Consider the following 21,619-nt stretch of genomic DNA (forward strand, 5'->3'; position numbering starts at 1 on the left):
AATGGGTAAGGATATTTGAAATAAGGGACAGTAGTTAAAATATGTATATTCCCCATGTTAATGTCACGTGAAGTAAGATCACGTGTCGAAACGCATGCAACGTTAAATTTACGTGTACATGTAAAATGAGAGGCTCTATATGTAGTAGGCCGCCCAGTGGGAATGCAATTTCGCCCCTTCTCTTCGCTAGGAGTATTCATGTTTTAGCCACTAAAATTGGTATAAAGGTAAACCAACTGGTTACTTACTTAATTGAATGTTTATCGAGGGAGTTCAGATATTGCAAGTTCGTATCCAATTAATTTTTACAACATGACCAAGGACCAGTTACATTCTCGTGACCTAGTGAGATTTACATTTCTGGTATTTTTACAACTAATTTAATAACGATCAAATAAATGTACGTAAAATAAATCTCAGTCGTCTGTTTGACTGCTGAGATCTCAAGAAAAAGAACTTTGTTTGATATTTGAGTTATTCAGTAATCGCAATGAAAACTCGTCGAGTAATTTGAGAAGAGAATATATCATTTGGAAACAACGTTTCCAACGTTCAGTACGTTCGCAATCGTATGACACATTTTTGGTTAAGGCGGGAAGAAGCGCGTCAGTAACGTTTCGCCATATTCAATACGGTCTATCGCGCCAATCGACAGTGTTTAAGTTTGGAGACATTTGATTTCAGAAGCGGGAAAATATAAATCCGATCTACCTTATTTGTTGGCTTCACTGATAAAATTTCGTGAAATAGTTTAAATGAATCTTAAAGTGAACTTCACATAAAAAAGCTGAATAAACCTGTTCTCTGTCTTCTCTACTAAAATTTGTTAAAGCAGGAAATGTTTTTTTTTCGGAACGGCTAGGAGAAAAACCGGCTGGATCGGAAAGAAATGCGATCAGAATGAAATGTTGATGACTGGCGATGATCAAAAGTGAATGGAACTGTCCGCCGGTGCGCACTGCGCAGGTTACGCTGGAGTATCGAGCCGTTAATTTCAAATAAACGGAAAAGCACGTTCACCGCACCGACTTTCACTGTCGGCCCATTAGCGAAGAGAGAACAGTGGAATTGTTGGCAAAGACCGACGAATTGCGCTAATATCTACCTAGGGATTCTATCCGCCTCTGGATGATAATCGTGCCAGCGTGAAACCGTAATTTTCTTTCAAAACTTTGGCTAATTATAATAGGACGGTCATTTATTGAACGATGCAATTGAACGTCGATTTGTTACGATACGAAAGCAGTGATCGACAAATTCAGCGGCACTTCAACTGCTTGCTAAATGTGCATTCTTGGAAAATTAAAAAATCTATCCTGGAAGGAATGCAGGCCCTATTGGTCAGAATATTTGTACGCCGCCTTAGTCACGCCCACAGCCAAGCAGAGCCTACGAAAAGTGCCATCTATTGGCCTGCATTGAATTTAGACTCTTTCTTGACACGCAACTACCGTAAGGCGAACGAAAGGTCAGTCCAAGGTTAAGGAGAATGTGGACACTGTCGAGCAATTTTAATAATTCATTGGATTTAAGAGGCTGATTACGTGGGCGTGTGCCAAATTGAGGCGATCACGCGTGTAAGAAAGATCAAATGTTTTCGCCGAGATAATTTTTTATTTCATAAACATATATGTTAGAATATTTTTATTTGTATTTTGTACGACAAATATGCAAATTAACTGTATAAAGTAGGGTGGGTGTAGAAAGTATTCGTACACCGATCAATTTCCAAAAAAAACTGTGCAAAATTGTAATTTATTAACTTATTTTTTATAAACAATGACATTCTACGTATTCTCCGAAATTTCTAGAATATATAGATTACAAAAAAAATAGCTATTTATGTAAGTTGTGAAATTAACAAGAAAAAAACAATTAATCGATAAAAATGTCGAAGCAATAAGTATTCGCACAACTGTTTAAAAGTACTTTCCTGGAAATTTGATGTTTCCTAATTTGCACGGAGCGATAAACTAATGTGTTTACGTTACAAACTCTACTGTGAATGGTTCGTCGTACAAATACTTATTGGTTCTATACTTTTACCTACTTTTCGCATTTTTTTTGTTAATTTCACCAATTATATTAACTAGTAAATGTTGTTTGGACTATACCTATCCTAGAGACTTCCGAGAATATGTAAAATATCATTGATTATAAAAAAAGAAGTTAAGAAACTACAATTTCACAGAAAAGTTTTTTGAGAAATTGATCGGTGTACGAATACATTCTACACCCACTGTATGTTTAACGTTTTCAATCGTATAATCTCTATCGTGTAAAATATAAAATTATACAGCGAATCAGAAATATTTTAAACAGGATATTTTAATGAAGCATTGAAATAGGACAACCAACATTTTCAAAGAAGCTGAAATTACACACACTAAATAATTCGTTGATATTTAATGTCTGAAAAATTAAGTGATCTGATTTAGTCCTATCAGATTCTATACCATTTATTTATTTTAAAAGGAGCTGAAATTACACACACTAAATAATTCGTTAATATTTAATGTCTGAAAAATTAAGTGACCTGATTTAGTCCTATCATAAGATAGGAGTTCTTCCTAAAATAAGAAGATGCTTTAACGCAACAGAAAGTAAATATTTCTGCTAAAACTAGAATGAAATATGATCGAATATGAGGGCATAGAATTAATTCCTACGCGTAATAATTAGTTCGAGTATCATAACAACAAGCACAAGGAAACGTGGCTCGATCTGACTTAAGTCCGCTCGAAGTGCTTAATCGCATTTAACCGCGATAAAATAATCCGTAATAATAGGATGAAGAAGTCGCGAATGTGTACATTCCTCTAAAGCGTGCACGGAAAGATCAAGCTAAACGGAGAGTACCTGGCATTACACTGCAACCTCCGACCCAGATAAAGAATGCTACAGTGCACTCGTTGCAGGTGAATGCACCCGACGCTGGAGCTGGAGACCAGCTCGAGGCGCGAGTATTCAGAAAAAGGTGCAAACACAGATGGGGACGACGAATATTCCAAGTATTACTTCTGCACAGTGGCTGAAATTGATTCTGGTAAATACTACGAAACAATTCCACGCGTGTATCGAGAATGAATCAATGTTTACACAGACTCCGTGACTTCGTAAAATTTTCCAAAACATGAATGTCCCAAAACACACGACAGTCATATCAAACTGAAACTACCTTGACACCAACATCACTACGAACATGAAGTAACAAATGTAATTTGTATTAAATGCAAGGTCTGTCGAATCTTAATTCGTGTATGAGATCCAGTTGCCCCTGATATAAACTTGTTCAGCCGTAAAAGTATTTCTGCATGGATAGAAAAAATTGATTTACATATGAGCTAATTCTCAATTTTGTGTTAAGTACATAGTAGACACGGAACAGTAAACGTACGAAGCTTCTTCTTATCGCGAGAGGGATATAAACGTGGAATAAAAATTAGATTTATGGCATTTACGAGATATGACACACGTTGAACCGCGCGTTAAATTTAATTAGATAAGATATAATTAGTTTGGATTCCTTCTATCTTATAATAACTTTTGTATGCATATAAGATTCGGAAATAAACCTGTGTATTTGTGGTTAGTATCCTCTTCGAATTACTTTAAAGTTATTTAAATGTAATTCAAAATTAACGAGCATATTAATTTGCTCATAACAAGTAAATCGAAACAAGTATGAGACCACATTATCATATCAAACGTTAGTTTAAAGTCCACGAATTGATTTTACTCAATCTTAATACTTGTTAGAGTATTTTCGAATAATTTAAATACTAATTTCATTCTAAGAATAAAATCTTATTTAGTAATTTCTTTATTGTTAAGGTGTTCTACTTGAAATATCTATTTTCTAAAACGCACGGCAAATAAGATATTATTCAAACGTCAAAGTAAACGTGTGAAATAATTTTACACGCGCATTACCAGGATCTATAATAATTCATCCGTGCATAAAATCGATTGCATGTAAATTTACATATCGTTACTTACATAACTCCTAGTATCGATTAACCAAATGTTAAAAATTAGACCCGACAGAAGTAAGTTTTTTCTACGCATTCTCTGCATACGGAGATAAATAGTTATAAGATACAGCCGCGATCTGGATAGTTGCAACCTAATAATGGCGAGAAATGATGCAGCACGATGCATTGAACCAAACATGTAACAGGTATGCGAAGGCGGTTTTTCCGCGAGTATGGAGGGGAGGTGCACAGTCAAGGCAAAAGTAGGGTAAATGTATCCACGTAGGCACACGGCTCTCCTTTAGAGACCAATCAGAGCGAGCTAAAAATTTTGCATTATGAAGGCGTTCCCCCCGATTCGGAAAAAAATTTATGAATGATCCCGCCAACGTGACGACAATCTATTGAATCGCCGACTGTCGCAGTAGCCTGCGACAACAGGAAGCAAACAAACTTAAACTGTCTCCATTGTAGGGTTATTGAGAAAAGAAATCATGCTATATTTAAAGTTCTATATTTACAGCTTCACCATTGTCGATAAATCATTCAGTTCTTTTAACGACGTTTAAGAAAACTGTAGCTACATTAGCGTCTTTGAATACACACGCTGCTTCAAATAGTTTGAGGAAGGAGCATCATCAACTTAAATGATTATGACTCAGTACTGCATTCAATACTTGATAATGTCCAGCATATAGATATACATTAGACATTCAGTGAAGATATTACTGTGGTACCATGCGCTACTATCGAAAGCATTATTATGTCATTATAAAACAGCAAGAAGTTTTATTATGTTTTATATTTGCAATAAAATAGTTTTACCTGATAAACCTAAATTTATTAAAGATTTTCTCATTTTGACTACAACAAAAATGATCTCGTATTAAACAGTATTAAATAAATCCTGACAAACCATTCGAGTTCAGTCGAGATTTTTGAAAGACAACTATTTAATTCTACTCTAGGAGGCCCAATACAAAATTTAATTTGATCGAGGGAATCTGTTGTATTGAATCGCTTCATAAAAAGATTCTCCAACTGTTTCGAGTGTTACAACTGAAATATTTTTTTTCCAGAAGAATGCTACCCGATTTGCTGAACCACTGACGTGACAGCGCCAATAGAAATAACAAGAAATGATCGTGAATACCGGAAGCGAAAACGGGGAACGCCGTGTTTTTTCAGTTCCGTAACTTTAACGACCGCTCGACCATTTTCTATTCTCGATTCAATTCGCTCATTACACCGGAGAACATTCCATTGGAAAAAGAGTGGACTGCGCAAACGGGAAGGTCAAAGTGGAGCAGAGTAATGCTCAGCAATCCGCTACACGTTTGTGAAACCTAAAACAAAATGCGTTTTGAAGTCGAACAATTTATCAAACGAAAAAACGAATAGAGGACATATGTAATTGAATATTATTCATACAAGTAATTCAGGAATAATACACACGATCTAATGACTGTTTTTACTACTTTATTTAGATAGTAAACTGCGCTTTACCGAGACGTTAGCGCAAAAAGTCTAATAAACTTTGGTTTATTCTATCATTAGACAGAATAAAAACTGACGAATACGTTGTAAGTACAAAAAATTGTAACGAAACTGTACAAAAAATTAGATAGACTTTAAATGTAATGAAGGTGGATGATACTACTTCTCAGAAATTAAATAGTGGATTTATGTTCATTCTACCGACGACAATAAAGTTTTTAGCAACTATTTTTAGTTCTCAGATTGAGAAACGTTAACTGAAACGTTGATTTCATTGTCTGAGATTTAGTGACGACTTTTTGTCACGTTTATCTAATTTAATTCATGATTGTTTGTATTCGTTTAATCGTTTACTTATTGAACATGAAGTATAATGTAAAAAATACTTTTGGTTAAAATAAATATCTGGAAAAATCTCGCATTAGTGAATAAATTTTAATTACAATATTATACTAGATATTGTAAAACATATATCTTACAAAATTCTTTAAATCTGCCACACGTATTCCTTCTATATCGTAGAAGCAATTCAATATGTATACAATATACAGTGGGTGTAGAAAGTATTCGTACACTGATCAATTTCCAAAAGAAAGTATGTAAAATTGTAGTTTATTAACTTATTTTTTATAAACAATGACATTTTACATATTCTCGGAAATCTGTAGAATAGATACAGTACAAAAAAACTAGCTATTTATGTAAGTTGCTTAGTATAAGTTAAATTGTAGTTTATTAACTTATTTTTTACAAACAATGACATATTCTCGGAAATCTCTAGAATAGATAGATTACAAAAAAAAATAGCTATTTATGTAAGTTGCGAAATTCACAAGAAAAGAACAATTAATCGATGGAAATGTTGAAGCAATAAGTATTCGCACAACTGTTTAATTTTTAAAACTTCATTAAAAAAAAAAAAAGAAATTTACATTAATTTATAAGTATATAATACTTCCTTCGTGGGATTTCCTTTCGATTTTATAATTATTGCAACTCTTCTAAGCGTTAAATTAACTAAATTATTAGTTATTCGAAGTGGGATCTTTTTCCATTCCTCTACTACAGCCATTTTTAAAAGTACTTTAGTGGAAATTTGATATTTTCTAATTCGTACGGAGCAATAAACTAATGTGTTTACATTACAAACTCTGCTATAAATGGTTCGTCATAAGAATCATACAAATACAGTGAGTGTAGAATGTATTCGTACATCGTTCAATTTTCCAAAAAGTTTTGTGTGAAATTGTAGTTCATTAATTTTTTTTTATATTTAATGGCATTCTATATATTCTCGGAAATCTCTAGAGTAGATATAGACCAAGCAACAATTACTAGTTTATATAATTTGCAAAATTAACAAAAAAATGCGAAAAGTGGGTAAAAGTATAGAAGAAATAAGGGTTCGTACGGTTCTTATGACGAACCGTTTACAGCAGAGTTTGTAACGTAAACACATTAGTTTATTGCTCCGTACGAATTAGAAAACATCAAATTTCTAGTAAAGAAGTCTTAAAAAATGCTGTAACAGAGTAGTGGAAGAAGCCTAGAAGAGTTGCAGTAATTATAAAATCAAAAAGAAATCCCATGAAGTATTAATTATATTTATAAATTAATGTAAATTTCGTTGTTTATTTATGAAGTTTTAAAAATTTAACAATTGTACGAATACTTATTGCTTCTATATTTCTATCGATTTAGAGTTTTTTCTTGAGAATTTCGCAACTTATATAAGTAGCCAATTTTTGTTGTCCTGTATCTATTCTAGAAATTTCCAAGAATAGAGAGTAAAAATTAATCGATGTACGGATACTTTCTATACCCACTGTACATATTGCTTCTATATTTTTACCCATTTTTCGCATTTTTTTCGTTAATTTCACAAATTCTATTAACTAGTAAATGTTGTTTGGACTATATCTATCTTAGAGATTTCCGAGAATATGCAAAATATCATTGATTATAAAAAAGGAAATTAAGAAAACTACAGTTTCGGACAAAAGTTTTTTGGGAAATTGATCGGTGCACGTTACATTACAATCTACAACTACAAACGAATACATTCTACACCCACTGTATGTCTATGACGCTCTGCCCCCCATTTCCCCTAACCAGCCATCAATGTTCCAAAAATTCCAACGATAAAAACAATAACTACGAATTAAGTGAAACAAACATGACAAAGAGTAATTCTGTAAATCTCAAACACAGAAATTGTCTTGTTTTTAAATGGATGCCAGGGGGCTTTCAAAAAACGAGCAAACTACCGCTATAAAATATTGAGATATAAATATTTGCTGTTATTCTTGATATATGCGCGAACAACAGCATTTAATTTTTGGAATATTGATAGGGTGGGGGGTGGGGTGGGAGAAGGTCAGGTCGAGGGCCTAGACAGATGTTTTATTCTCCTATGTCCTACAGGATAACGCGTCCGTGGATAACGCGGTTTATCCCGTCGCGTCGTCTGTCAGAAAGCAAGGAGGCCGAAACACGAAAACGTACGATCAGCCGTGTCCGGTGCGTTTAAGGTCAATGCACGGGAGCAACCGAACGTACGAACGCATTTACAGGCGTGCGAAGGTATGGCGAACCGCGGGGGACCCGTGACACTCCGGTAGCTGTCACGCTTGTCAATCGTCGCAAACTGTCTGGCGGCGAACGTTTCCATCGGCCGTGGTTTTCGTATCGCGTAAAACAACGATTTACTCACCGAGAATCGCCTGGAGGGTTTGCTCGTCCCCGTCCCCGATGACATCCATACCTCCGTTGTTAATCGGACCCCTGAGATCTTCCGGGCCCGGTCAGCGGGCCCCATTTTGTCTCCACGCTACGATGTCACTCGACGCGACGTCCCACATAGTACACAACGTTCAATGTAACTCTCTTCCGTTTTCTTTTTTCACTCGCTGTCCCATCCGTGCCCCCCTCGGCGCGCGTTTACTCAGTTTTGTTTTCTTCGCTCCGAAATCCACGAACTGATGCGTCCACGATACTACTTCCGTGTGGTCACCGATGTTTCGCTGTACCCTCGAGTGCAGCGACACTCGATCTACGAACGATCGCCGTCGGGAATCGGCACGGTGAACGACGACGATAACGAGACCATCGCGTCGTGAAAAAGATATCCGTAACTCCGTATAAAAGAAACGGCGCACACTCAACGACACCTGTCGACTTTTCTTTTTTTTTTCTTTTCTACCGTCGAAACGATTTCACCGTAGTATTTTCTGCGGCTGGCTCGCTACACACCAGGAGCCGTGTAGAATCCCGAGGCGCGGACTAAACTTGAGTTCCGTGCCGACACCACACGCGCACGACATGTAATACATGCAAACGCGCCCCGTGCATGTCGTGCCGAGAGTGAGCGGGTCACGTGACGCGTTTCAGTCGTCTCCGAGCGAATTTCAAAGAACGCGCGCTGCGTTCGCCGCTAGTACAAATTTCGCTCATTTCGCGGCAAACCCTTGTGAATACTTAGAAAATTTAGTGGTCGTGTAGTAAGCACCGTTACGGATACCTTCGTGTAGCGAGTCTGTTAAAAAAATCACTGTGATTCGTACGAAACGGCCTGAAAATCTGATGGAAACTTTCAAGTGTCTCTCGAAGGATCTTGAGACTCAAGATGGCGACACTGAACTGCAAATCCGCGCGACAAATCCGAAATGGCTGAATAATACATCGTATCTAACAGAAAGACGCTTCCACGTTACATCTACGAATTGGAGTTTCTTTTACTGCCTCTTCAACACGTAAAATATTTCAAATTTATTTTATTCTTCAAATGGTTTTGTACATATAATATACAGTTTTTGGAGTTAACCAACTTAGTTAACCACTTAGGTTTTCACTCTCTGACAAAATTCGAAAATAAAGTAACGGTGTATGAGTTAGAAAGCTCGTTTGTATCTTATAAATATTGTACGTTTGATATAAAATAGAAGTTTATTTACAAAATTAGAAACAAAATCAGGTATAAAATACGAGAACTTCGTTAAACGAAAAGCAAAGGTGAAAGTTTTAATATGTTCTAGGACAAAATTATTTGCCTAATAATTAGAAATGATTATTCTTTATATAATTAAAAAAAAACTTCATTAATCCAACTGCAATAATACTTATTCAAAGATACACACAAGTATTGTATGGGTACTATAAACATTTATTACGTCACATAAGTACAATTGAACACCAAAGGGTTCTAAATTATTATTTTTGTTACGTTATTAATACGTTTAAATTAAATTCGCTTAAGGCTTTACATATTCATAAATAATTTACTCTTGATTTGCTTACACAAATACATACTCTCTTAAATATATTTTACTCTCTGTACAACTTATGTACAAGTGTATATATATATATATATATATATATATATATAGTATATATGTATACGTATCACAATCTTTCGCTCAAAATTCATACATTCATACTGCGTACAATATAGAAGAACTTTGAGGCATCGTAATTCATAATTTGAATGAAAATTGTTACAACATGGTCGACGATGTGAGATAGATCTGTCGGAAATAGCATTTGATTGGACTACGGCACATCCATTTTCAGATAATAGCTGAGATCGTTTACGATAGCTCAAAATCGAAACATATAGCCTAATGGAACAGATTACATTGGAACTCGTTAAGAGTCAGCTGCACAAAACTATTTAAAGTCCAAACAATGATTGTTAGTCATCATAAATTTTACAGAATATGCGATATATTGCCTTATGGTATGCAACAATTAGCAAACACTAACAACTTTGGTACTGTTACAATGTTATAATCTGTAGATTAATAAAGTTCATTTGCATGACCAAGAAAATCGTAGCTAAATAATGTAACTACACAGCTGTTGTCGTTTGTGTTAAAGTAATTTTCTTTTTAAATTTTCCTTAAAGGTTTAAATCACACTTATTGTCAACTACAGACTACTTTCCCAAACGAACAGACCAATCATTAATCACTTACAAAAGCATCGGTTCCCTTCATTACTGATCAATGAGATTACGTCAGAATTTCTGTAAACACTAATCTTGATTACTGTATAAGGAATCGATATAGTTTGCGTTTATTAGTAAGGTTTAGATCGGTGAACCAACCCTACAATTCGCTACTTCGAAGTTTCTTTTTAAGTGAAGCTACTTTTCTTACGACCATCATACACATCACGAATTTTACTTTGTGTTACAGAAGCATATTATTTCTAGTTAGACTTGTAACTTATATATAATAAACTTATTGTACTACCTGCGTTCAGTCTTTGTTGATAAATTAATTAAAAGTCATGGAAATCATTGTGTATGTTAAACTGTAAAATTAACTAGGAACTACAAATAGGATAAAAATATTTACTTAATCTGGGTCCCGATTTCATAATAATTTCAATCTGCCTTTCTGTATTTACGATTTCATCATTTCAATTAAATAATTATTACTAGTAGCATTCACATCTGTAACTGTATATATCGGGCAGCTGAGTTAATTTTTGCAATCTTACTTCACTGCATCTAGAAGCTAAGGAAGAATTGTTTCAATCGTAGAAAGTACAAGTTTCTGAGAATACTATAGCTGCAAATTTTTATAACTGACAAACCTATTTTTCGACACACAGAGAATGCGTAAAAATCTGAATCAATGTTCAGACAAACCCTGATCTTACGTTTCACAAGTCAAATTGAAGTCATCTTTAGTTGTCAAACAGTGTTACGTCCGTTTAAGAGTAGTGTAATCATTTGAACATTTGCTTCTTTCTTGAGCTTTGTGACTGATATTAATTGTCAACGATTCGTCATGGCAGTATAGAAATGGCAGCATATTAAGTGAGACGAAACTCATCTTAAACAGGTGAAAAAAGAGACTAGCAACATGTCCGCTAGTCTCAAATTGAAGTTGAGATTCTCTTCATAGAGTTTCTTGAAATGGCAGAGATTCACACCTGGACGAAGTAATATGCAGACAATACCTCGTAGTCAATTCGTAAACTTTCTTTTAGTAACTCTCGAGTTAACTCTTTTTCAGTTAATTCTGATCAATTTCCAAAGTGTCAGCTCAGTCGTGTCAATCTCCTGAACTGGCCGATTTACCGCCATCGAGTGTTTGTTCATACAGACAAAGCGCGCGATGGACAAACTCGTACTGTTCCGCCGTTTGAATCATCCCTCCTCTATCATACCTAAAAGAAATGGTTTTTACGTATATTTACGGGTTTAATATTTCCCAGCTATATAAACAAAAGTTAATTCGATCTAAAACACATTTCGTACCTCATTTGGCATAAAATCCCTAAGACATCTACGTTTCCATCTCGCGATAGTTGTGTCATTCCTGTCGCTAAAGCTATGAAACATCCAGTTCGTCCAATCCCTGCACTGCAGTGCACGACAACTGGACCTGGTAGAGAATTCACTTCTGCAGCTAAACTAACAAGAGTATCCGCAGCTTCGGGTACAGCATGATCGGGCCATGAATCAAACCTAAAAACATTTTTTAATGTTATATTAAAGCATTAAACTAAGAATATATCAAATAAATTAATAATTCTAAGAGGTAAAATACCAGTAATGCTGAACGTGTCTTCTTTCTCCTTCGTATCTAAGTTCTAATTCTCGCATTGTGTAACCATCTCTGGTATCGATAGATGTAACAGTAATAGTGAAAGGTCCAGCTTGTACACGATTGTTTTTGTCTAGCGGAAAATACGGCTCGCATTTTGCTTTGGCAGCTTCGTGTAGTTTCGTCATCATAACGACAGCGGAAACTTTTTCTGCCCAGACCATTTTCCAAAAGTCGCCTACAGTATGGGCCAATGGTCCCTGTGTTGCAATGTAGCGGTTATCTTCTCCGTCGTATCCCTATTAAATTAAATATAATTACGTGAAACATGATGAATACAAATTTTTATTTTTATACGTCATTCTATTTGATACATACCCGAATGTAATTGGCATTGATATAACCGGAAAGAGGATCATCATCGGCAGAACCCGGTAGAACTACTCTTGACTGCGGGTTTGGTAATACAGAACAGTATCTATTCTTCACCCAAGATCCGTAAATACCTAGTTCCTCGGGCAAATTAAGCGGAACTTCCCAAAATTCTTTATGTAGTGATGCTGGGTCACTGACGGCCTTTTTCAGTTGCGTTCTCGAGAGAACATTTCCAGCGCTCAGCAGAAATTCTTCTGCGGTACATTCGTGAGTAGGTGTGACCACGTGTGGTGGACTTTCAGGTGGCGGTGCCAATTCTATAGTCAAACTTGCACTTGAACCACGTCGTTCTAGTAATCCTTTTGTTTTTATACGTATAGGTTCCGGTCTGCGTTCTGGGGTCGCCACCGACATTACCTGTGAACAAAATGATTTATTATAGTTATGAAACTCTTCACAATTTCTAATTTCATCCTGAGCACTTGACAAAAGTACCTCTGGTAAACCAGTAACTGGTCGGACAGATTGTACAGACACAGATGGTTTCACTGTAGGTTGATGAACCCATTGACCTTCCACTGATCCTTTCGTAGCCATGGCAAGCTTATCCGAATGACACACAGCTCCTTCCTCTACCAAACCTCTCCTGTCACCATCTTCTGTATCTTTTTCACACGACATTTGTTTCCGCACCCATAACAAAATCTAAAAATAATTATCATACATTGTTTTGATTGAAGCACATATATTTTACTTATTAAAAATGTAATGCTCGAAAAATGATATCTTACTAAGAATGTACAGAGAATAGCACCACCAACGGCACAAAGTACTACAAAGAGAGGTAATTGCCAGTCTAGCCATGATAAAGTTGCAGTGGGACGTGCCTCCTGTCCTGCACGAGTGCTGAGTTGAGCTGCTTGCAAATCCATTCCAGCATCGTCCAGTCCCGTTATGGACTGCGGGATCCTAGGTTAAATAGATTTATATATTAAATATAAGTTCAACAAATGAAAATTACACATAGTAAGTATAAATCTTCTATACCTATGATGAGATCGAGCAGACATTCCCTCGGTAGATGACAATAAAGGAATAGGCAGCACTGTATCTGTGTGCCACCTTTGTTCAGTAATTAAGTAAAACTTCTCCAAAGTATCTGAATTGTCATCATTGCTTGAGATGTCATAATAGTTTGCATCATTTACATAGTGACTAGTCAATGGAGTACTAGTACCTCCTGCAAAACAAATGAAACAAAAATTGTAAATCAGTCAATCAAAATGAAAAATCAAACTTTTCTTCAATATTTTTTTTATTATTCTAGTAGAGTATCTAAAATTTACTACAAACATGGTAAGTACACATATGAAATTATCAAATTTATTTGTAAAATTGATTGTTTATATGATAATTAAATAAAGTGAAATAATAACAGATGTAAAATATTCGTTAAGAATATAGCGAGTGTAACGAACGTGTGAACATAATAATGAAATTTCTGTTATCTCGAAAATTACGAATGGATCTTGAAGACGTCGCAACACACGGAGCTTGCACAACGTTACACGCGGAAGTGCTCTAAGGATATAATTAATTAAATTTTCACCGAACGAATACAGTTACATTTGTTCATCGTTTTCAACAGCGATATACTCCACTCCACGGCAATTCCGATCACGATTCTAGCCGTCGCAAGGAGATCCTCGGAGATCGGAGGAAACGGCTTTCGCTTTCGTGCCGTCGCACAGGAAGTAAACATCGTTGCGTTAATTTTATGAACGGAGCCATCAAGGAAATTCTGAAGCGGGGAAGGGTGAGTGTGTAACGAGCAGATGGAGTATACACCAATTCAAGGAGTGCATGTGACAAGTGGATGAATAGCATCGTTCCAGTCATGAACACAAACGTACGCGGCCACGTCCGTGCACGGTCCGCCCGTTTGCACACAGGCACGGAAACAACGAACACAAATAAACTACATCCTGTTTTCGGAGCGTGTGTACGCGAGTAACAGAACGTACAGATCGGAGCAGCGTAACGCGAAGAACGAAGAAGGAGAACGTTTTTCCGTAAACTATGTGATAGGGTACCTTTCGCGAGGAACACACACGTTAAGAGCACGAGGATCGTCTTGTCCAAAGCGAAGAACAGGCTGTGATTTGAAACTAGCGGCTGGGTAAACGTGTAAACAGCCATGTCGACGTCGTTAAGCAGAAGACCAAGCGGTCTCATCTGCGCAAGCTTCCCGTTCGAACTGCCGAAGACGTTGTTCGGGTACCCTGACCTGGGCTTCGGTTAGGCTCGGCCTTGCACTCGGCTACGTACGGGAGGAAATACCAGCCAATCGGCGAGCAGGCGCACGCAGACGAGAGCCAATCCCGTAGACAGTTTACTATCGGTACCGGGAATTCAGCGGGAGGGACTCAAGGTGAATGAAAGCGAAGCACGTGCAACTAATGATAGTAAAGCGCATTCGGAATCAAGTTTTACGTTTGCTCATTGAGACCAATGAGAGAAGGTTATTCCGTTCCAGGCGACGAACGCATGTCCGTTTCGTGTCATTTATCGCAACCAGCGCGTTCTCACGCGGTAAATGCTACGCTCGCTTAACGAAATTACCACTTTTACGCGTCAACGCCAAAACTTTTACCAAAACTAGGTGCAGAAACTAATTATTTGCCTTTACATTCAATCATTTGTTAGCTCAAGTTCTCAATCTGACCTCCATTACACTGAATCTATGGTACACAACCCAAGTCTCATCCTGATGAACATTACAATGCATCCTATACATGAAAACAAATTTCATCTATCGTTCTTCTAGCAGATTACGAGTGTATTTGCTAATTATAGAGTGTAGAAATGAATTCTCTATCTTCACATTTGCTTATCTGAAACTCTAGTTTGAACAGAAATATTTGCTCGCCATTTTGTTACCCACTTTTGTGGGCCCCTTTTAAAAAAAGAATAAAATCCTCCAAATCTTCCATTCTTAAAAAAGCATCATTTTTTGTAAGACTACTATTGTTGTTACAAAGATAAGTGATCATTTTCGAGGGGTGCGAATTACTTAATCACCCCATCGTCAACAAGAAACTAGTCAAAATTAACATCTACAATCAATTTGCAACCATTGAAATGAAAGGATCTATGTGATGCAAACATTATTTAATTGTGGAAACGTTTATATGTATGTCACGGACTCCTGTCACGGTGGTTGACATTACTAAAATGATGTTTACGTTACGTTGACTCATTCAAAGATGAATCATCCTCCTATAGTCTCGCGCGGTATGATATCCAAGTTCCCCATAAAAGCGAAAATAAAATAGAAGAACGAACTAAAGTCGTCACAAGTATTCGTTGATGAATTTTAAATTACCATGCACTAAAATACCGTCGAAGCATCTTCTCATGTTTGCGCAAGTATAGAGCATCGCGTATTTTTCCATCCAGAGATTGTAAAAAAATCGGAGTTCCTCGTCACTTGTCAGGCACATAACGTTGGTCGATTAGTATATATTCAACGATGAAACAATCTTCGCTTATCTCGCAACTGGTTATGCAAGATGCAAACCACCATATTTACGTGATCTTGTTCGTGTCAGGCAATTTCGCATTGCTCGTATTTTGTTTTGCTCACTTCATCGATTCTTTATTGGCGAAATGTTCGAATAATATTCGACTGAACGAAAATCTAAGCTTACGTCTTACGCGTTTCTCAAGAATATCTCGGTGATTCAGAAAACCGGATGCTGGCCATTCATCCCTGCCATATGCCCCGACACCCAATATTCGCTCTGCCCAATTCATTCTTTTGTTCTGCTTACATTTCGTCTATCTTTTCGCCCCAGAGAAAGAGAGTCGATCGAATTGAAAATATTCGCAATCTGTCGTGCAATATAAATCGTTCTCGTTTCCTTTATAAATACATCCCGCTTCATTGTTTGAAATTTACACTACACTTTGTTTGGAGCGTTAATTTTAAACTCCAATTGTCGCCAAGGAGAAATGTTTTCACAACATTGCATTTTTATGGTTCAATATTTATACAATCGCGTTTTTGTGATTTTTAATTGCAAAGATACCGATCGCCCGTGTTACACGATATTTTTACTGAATGTCTCGCGAATGAACTCTCATTTCTCTGAAGCTACACATTGCCTATCGATGCCTGTCACTCGACAATGGTAACCGGCTATCATTGTTGTAGCAGCAGCTGAAAAATCAATATCCAGCGTGGCAGAACCAAATCTTCGAATCCCCCGTGCGTGTCTCTTTTCAATGAATTCATGAATTCGTATCGTTTGAACACAGCCACGATCGAACGAACGCGATTCTAGCGTTGTAGCGATATCTTTGTGCAATTGAAAATACGACAGCGATGCGGCTCGAGTTGATTCGATTTTTGCATGTGTATATTTTTATTCCATCACCATATGTAGTTCTCATCAATAGATTCGACAACAATGCGATAATAAGCCACGTTGACACTCGCGCAAAATAGAAAACAAACTATTCACTAAACGAGATAAAAAGATAATTCTGTTTAATAATTTTGATCATTCAACGATCACACGTGGAAGCTCGTTGTTTGAGTCGCTCAGAATTTTAACTCTCGTATTTAAAAATCAACCACGAACATGGTATAATGGTTTTCGATGGATTATTAATCGTTTCACGAGGTATCGGAATCGCGGCACAATTAAATTTCATTTTTATTGATGAGAAGATAGAAAAGTAAAAACTATGAGTGATTCAGGCACTAGGAGAGGAAGCTCTCGCTCGAGATGAACTTTTACGAAAGTACGCGAGCGTGGATCTGCACGAATCGTAGGGCGGTCGTACCACTGACTAAATTAGAGCCTCCATTCACCCTTCTGAGGGAGCTTGTGAGCTTTCGTAGGGCGCACGCAGCCAGACACGGAGTTGCGTAAAATTGCGCGTCGCTGATTGGTCTTCGAACGTGGATCGCGTGGGTAGTGCCGGGCTGTTATGCAAGGGTTTTACGGCGAATTCTTTACTGAGTCTGGAAACTCCAGTTGAAAAAAGAGTTTCTGTCCCTACGCGATCGGCTCGTAATTGATTGGACGCCCGCGCCGGCTCTTTTATCTGTACTGACATTTGGATATATTACGAAACAGATGTTTCTTTCTGGCCGATATAAGCATCCACTCACAAATCGATATAAGGGCCAATAAATACAGTAATTCTTTTTTTTTATAACCTAGGTATTCTTGTATGTTATTTGTGTAATTGCAAAATTATCATAATATGGTCCAACGTTCGTCAAAATATTTCTTGCTTCGTTATATCATAAAACTAAATATTTTAATATTTTTTATAGACGAAACGTCCGATGAAAATAAATAAAATGCTTGCAATGGCATCGCTGGCTAATGAATATTCTATACATTTCTTTCGTCGTTATTTTCATACAGCGTATATTACTGTGCGTGCACGCTCAACGTGTCCGTAAATTCCGAATAAATGAGAATAATCGTACATTTATATAAAAGATTAAAAAATAAAGTTTAATTTCGATCCACAGGTTTGGTCGATACAGCCAATTAATTACATTCGTACGAGTTCAATTTGCTACACAATTACATTAACGTGTTACTTTCTCTCGTTACGACTTTTTCTTTTTAGCAGTTGAATTATATGCAGGCATCCAATAATTACATCACGGAAATTATATTCGTTAGCGATTATATGCACGTAGAGGAATTCTGAATACCTAGATGTGTTAATGGGAATGTTTTTATGCACATGTACCATTAATGTGTGCATTTAGCTCGAATTACCCCTATAATTATCGCCGTGTAGCGAAGCACACTAGACCGTCAGTCAAAGGATTTTGCCATTCGCATGACTGGATAGGAGCATCTACATAAAGTTCAGTGAGCGCTCAATGAAATCTCGTTGAAGGTTTACTATAAAGCCTCCGTTATTCATCGCGAGTCGTTGGCCTCGGCTAACGCTAATAGAGCATTTTCAAAAGTTGCCCAACGAAGGTTCTAGCATCGTCATAGATACTCTACATCTTAAAAATACTCAAGTATACCGATAGGGTCGCTCCAAATTCTAAAAAATAACGGCAGGCAGTCTAACAACGAAATTTAAATTTCATTTTATCAAAACTCATCAACTAAAATAGTATCGCTATATCTTTCTCGAGAATAAAAATTGTTATGCTCTTCTATGTAATCAATTTTGTAAATTTAGATTTAATTGCGATACTAATTGCGATAGTAAATTCTGAATTGTAACGAATAGCACTTGTTGCAGACTGTAAAATACTGGTCTTTAAAAACATTCGAATTTAATCATTTTCACATTTCATTCAATCTACGCTCCTTGTGTAATTTTAGTCGTCGAAAACACCATCGACATTGAACGTCCTTTAATCCGACGAAATGCGAGCAAAAAATTTGAAGATGGTAGATTTGATGATTCATAGAAAACGGAGGAAATTGTTGAAGTCTTCGAGGTTATTATTCGACGCGTGGGTGGAAAAGAAAATTACGTTACGTAAGGTCAATAAACGTAACTAGTATACGCGGTACCTTAATGTCTTCTTTTGCGCTGTCAGACAGTCGGAACGACGTGTTCGTCTAGTAAAGTGGTCGTCCCAACGTGTTGGAAAGCTGAAGAAGAGAGAATAATCGCTGAACACGTGGGATGCTCGCCACTACAACTTCTCCTTCACCTGTAATTCTCTTTCTTCCGCTTCTTGCACCTGAAATTTTACGCAAATTACTGCGAGGAGACTAAATACATGAAATAAACTTGGTAATAGAATTTTTCCAAATTTGCGTACATGATTTTGAACGTATACAAATTATAGAATGATAATTTTGCTGTGTAAATTTTGGTATTATTAGTTTACGTTGGAACTATTTGTTGCAGAGGAATCTTCGAAACCTACAAGGATTGAAATTACTAAATTAACCTCTTCACGCCCTTGGCCAAGTATAATTACTGTCAATAATGAAAAAAAAAAAATTTGATAATAACAAAACAAAACAAAATCGTCCGTGAAGAGGTTAAAATGTGAAAGGAATTTGTCGAATTAATATATAAAAGAGATGCAAACACTCCTTAAGGTAAAGAATTGGCGACAAAAACGATTAATACATTACATTATACATTAAAACATCTTACAAAAATGAATGAGAAAGGTAAATTCGATCGAAAGTTACCGCACCAAAGAGATAAGCAATCATTTATTCGCAAGCTAGACAATTAGACAATTTTGATTGCTTTTGTTTTCGCTATTTATATTTTACGATGTTCGCGTGGTTGCAGTTTTAATGAGCAGATGATACGAGTTGTCCCCCACTAAAGCGAATTAGACTATGCCGAATCGATTTCTCGGCTCTAGCTTGTCTCACGATGGAATGAGTCATGGAAACTCTACGTGACTGTTTATTCGATTTTGCTAATTGATGCTTGCAATTTCATTTGAGCACCACAGACATTGAAACTTGACAAATTGTACAATAAATATATATCGATCGGAGAGGAAATTTATTTATATTTACTGTTGCAATCGATATTATTGAAGTTACGTATACTTGGTTCGACAAAAGAAACACTTGTAGCAGATTACATCGTCATGTCTCGTAGTTCTTAACATTGATAGTAGCGCAAATAAAGGAATATCAATTTCGCTTCCAGTGTCTAAAGAATCTTGGTAGCTACAGTTCTCTTATTACACGAAATTACATATTTTTATTTCACGATCGGTATATTCTTTAAAGATGCATATTTTAAATCGTCTCGTATAATTAAATGTGTTTAGGTGTACCATTATTAATACTAATTGTAAGAAACAATATAGTGCCCATTTTATGATTTCGTAAAACATTTCCATTCACTGTTTCGGATACTTACCGCCTCCAAACCGAAGCAGTCGTCTTCTCAACTTTACGCGAACGTCAAACACTCGACAGTCTGATTCTCAGTCAACGTCGTTCTGGCCATTCTTCGGCCTTTCTCACTGTACGTGAAAGTTAAAAGATTCATGATTCCGCGTCTCCCGCGTTTCAAGATGAATGAATAGAAAACACCACCGCGACGGTCCATTCAGGGAGTGTCGAACAGAGATCTCGACTCGATCTCAACCCCCTTTCACGATCGCCAGAGGCAGTCGGTGTCCATGGGCCACGCGTGTCCCCGAAGTTAAAAGCTCGCGAATGGTCTCGATCCCACTGCGAATTCGAAGGTGCGTTGTACGGATGCCTCGACGGATTATCGTTCCTTCGTTTCGTGGTGGTACAGTTGAATCTAAATGGAATTTCAATGTCCGTTTTCGCCGAGACGAGAAATCAACGACGAGGGTCGAGTGATTCGCGGGACGCCGGCTACTCGCATCGGACGCATCTGAATGGCGTCTGAACGGGTTGCAAAATGACGACCAACTGCATTCACCTCCTTCGGCGACCGTTGAGGGTGGCGAGGTGGAGTGCAGACGCGCGCATTCGTGACACGGATACGAGGCGACCCACCTTCCCCTCTTTTACAGTACGCGGCCTCGCTTCATCCCTGAACGCTACCCGACAGGGTGCTGCGGCTACTGATGGTGTCGTTCTTTCTTCTCTCCGAGTGCACCGTTCCATCCTTCCAGCGAGTACCTGCATACCTTCCCAACGGCGTCCCTACCGACTCCACGCATCCCCGGCCTCTGTCAGCGATGATCTCTCCTATGTGTGCGCGCGGGTCTTTCAGCTCCACCTGTAACCGGGCTGTTTTTCACGCTGTCATTATTTTAGGACGAAGATAGTTCAAGGACAGTTTCAATCCGACCGCGTCCGACTCGAATTGATGCGCTCGGGCAGCGCGTATTGACCTATTTCAGAGTTGTTAGGGTAACTCGGTTTTGGAAGCGTTCATCGAATCACTGGGCGGAAAGGTGAGGACGGATCGATAAACGCGGGCGACTTTTAAAATAAATCCAACCTCTAAAACCGAAGCGAGTACCTTTTCGGGGTGGGGGGTCGCGTTAACGCGCTATAACGGTGTATATCGGTCGACGGGATTTACCAGCGAGCCTTAATAATAAAACGTCAGTTGGATTAACCATGTCACGGATTTCTCTTTCTTTGGGCACGACCTGGCCCGCAAATGTCTCACAATGATCTTTCGATCAGTGTTGTTTTTAACTGTGTTCAACTTTCAAAGATGACTTTTAAAATTCCCCAAAAGAAC

At 37.4% G+C, this 21,619-nt stretch overlaps 2 protein-coding genes across 6 annotated transcripts in view; both read right to left on the reverse strand.

The window, feature by feature from the left end:
• Positions 1-9,475, reverse strand: part of LOC128872384 (myelin regulatory factor-like protein) — a 90,603-nt gene extending 81,128 nt beyond the window's left edge. For all 3 annotated transcript variants that reach the window (XM_054115018.1, XM_054115019.1, XM_054115017.1), the window contains exon 1: positions 8,185-9,475. In XM_054115018.1, coding sequence (XP_053970993.1) covers positions 8,185-8,233 — 49 coding nt within the window. In that variant the 5' untranslated portion in view covers positions 8,234-9,475. The remainder of the gene's footprint in view (positions 1-8,184) is intronic.
• A 135-nt stretch (positions 9,476-9,610) lies between these two features.
• On the reverse strand, positions 9,611-21,064 carry LOC128872385 (tyrosine-protein phosphatase non-receptor type 7-like). 3 transcript variants are annotated; one of them, XM_054115021.1, is made up of 9 exons: positions 20,306-21,064; positions 18,976-19,148; positions 13,451-13,643; positions 13,195-13,372; positions 12,899-13,108; positions 12,407-12,820; positions 12,032-12,327; positions 11,740-11,949; positions 9,611-11,648 (listed from the first exon to the last, which is right to left on the reverse strand). In XM_054115021.1, the coding sequence occupies exons 3-9, from the start codon at positions 13,471-13,473 to the stop codon at positions 11,534-11,536; spliced, it is 1,446 nt and encodes a 481-aa protein (XP_053970996.1). In that variant the 5' UTR covers positions 13,474-13,643; positions 18,976-19,148; positions 20,306-21,064; the 3' UTR covers positions 9,611-11,533. The 3 variants fall into 3 exon arrangements, with proteins under 3 accessions (XP_053970996.1, XP_053970995.1, XP_053970997.1); XM_054115020.1 differs by lacking the exons at positions 18,976-19,148; positions 20,306-21,064 and adding an exon at positions 14,497-14,945; XM_054115022.1 differs by lacking the exons at positions 18,976-19,148; positions 20,306-21,064 and adding an exon at positions 14,030-14,440.
• Between the last annotated feature and the right edge of the window lie 555 nt (positions 21,065-21,619).

This window comes from Hylaeus volcanicus, chromosome 2, assembly GCF_026283585.1.
Source record: "Hylaeus volcanicus isolate JK05 chromosome 2, UHH_iyHylVolc1.0_haploid, whole genome shotgun sequence".
NCBI lineage: Eukaryota > Metazoa > Arthropoda > Insecta > Hymenoptera > Colletidae > Hylaeus > Hylaeus volcanicus.

What these genes read in the sequence shown, in the direction of transcription:
- LOC128872385 (XM_054115020.1), bottom strand. Translation starts at nt 14,638, where the DNA reads ATGAGACCGCTTGGTCTTCTGCTTAACGACGTCGACATGGCTGTTTAC. An exon ending in GTGTGTGTTCCTCGCGAAAG is followed by an intron (nt 13,644 to 14,496) that starts GTACCCTATCAC and finishes TTTGTTTTGCAG; the next exon opens with GAGGTACTAGTACTCCATTG. An exon ending in CAGTTACTGGTTTACCAGAG is followed by an intron (nt 12,821 to 12,898) that starts GTACTTTTGTCA and finishes TTTTGTTCACAG; the next exon opens with GTAATGTCGGTGGCGACCCC.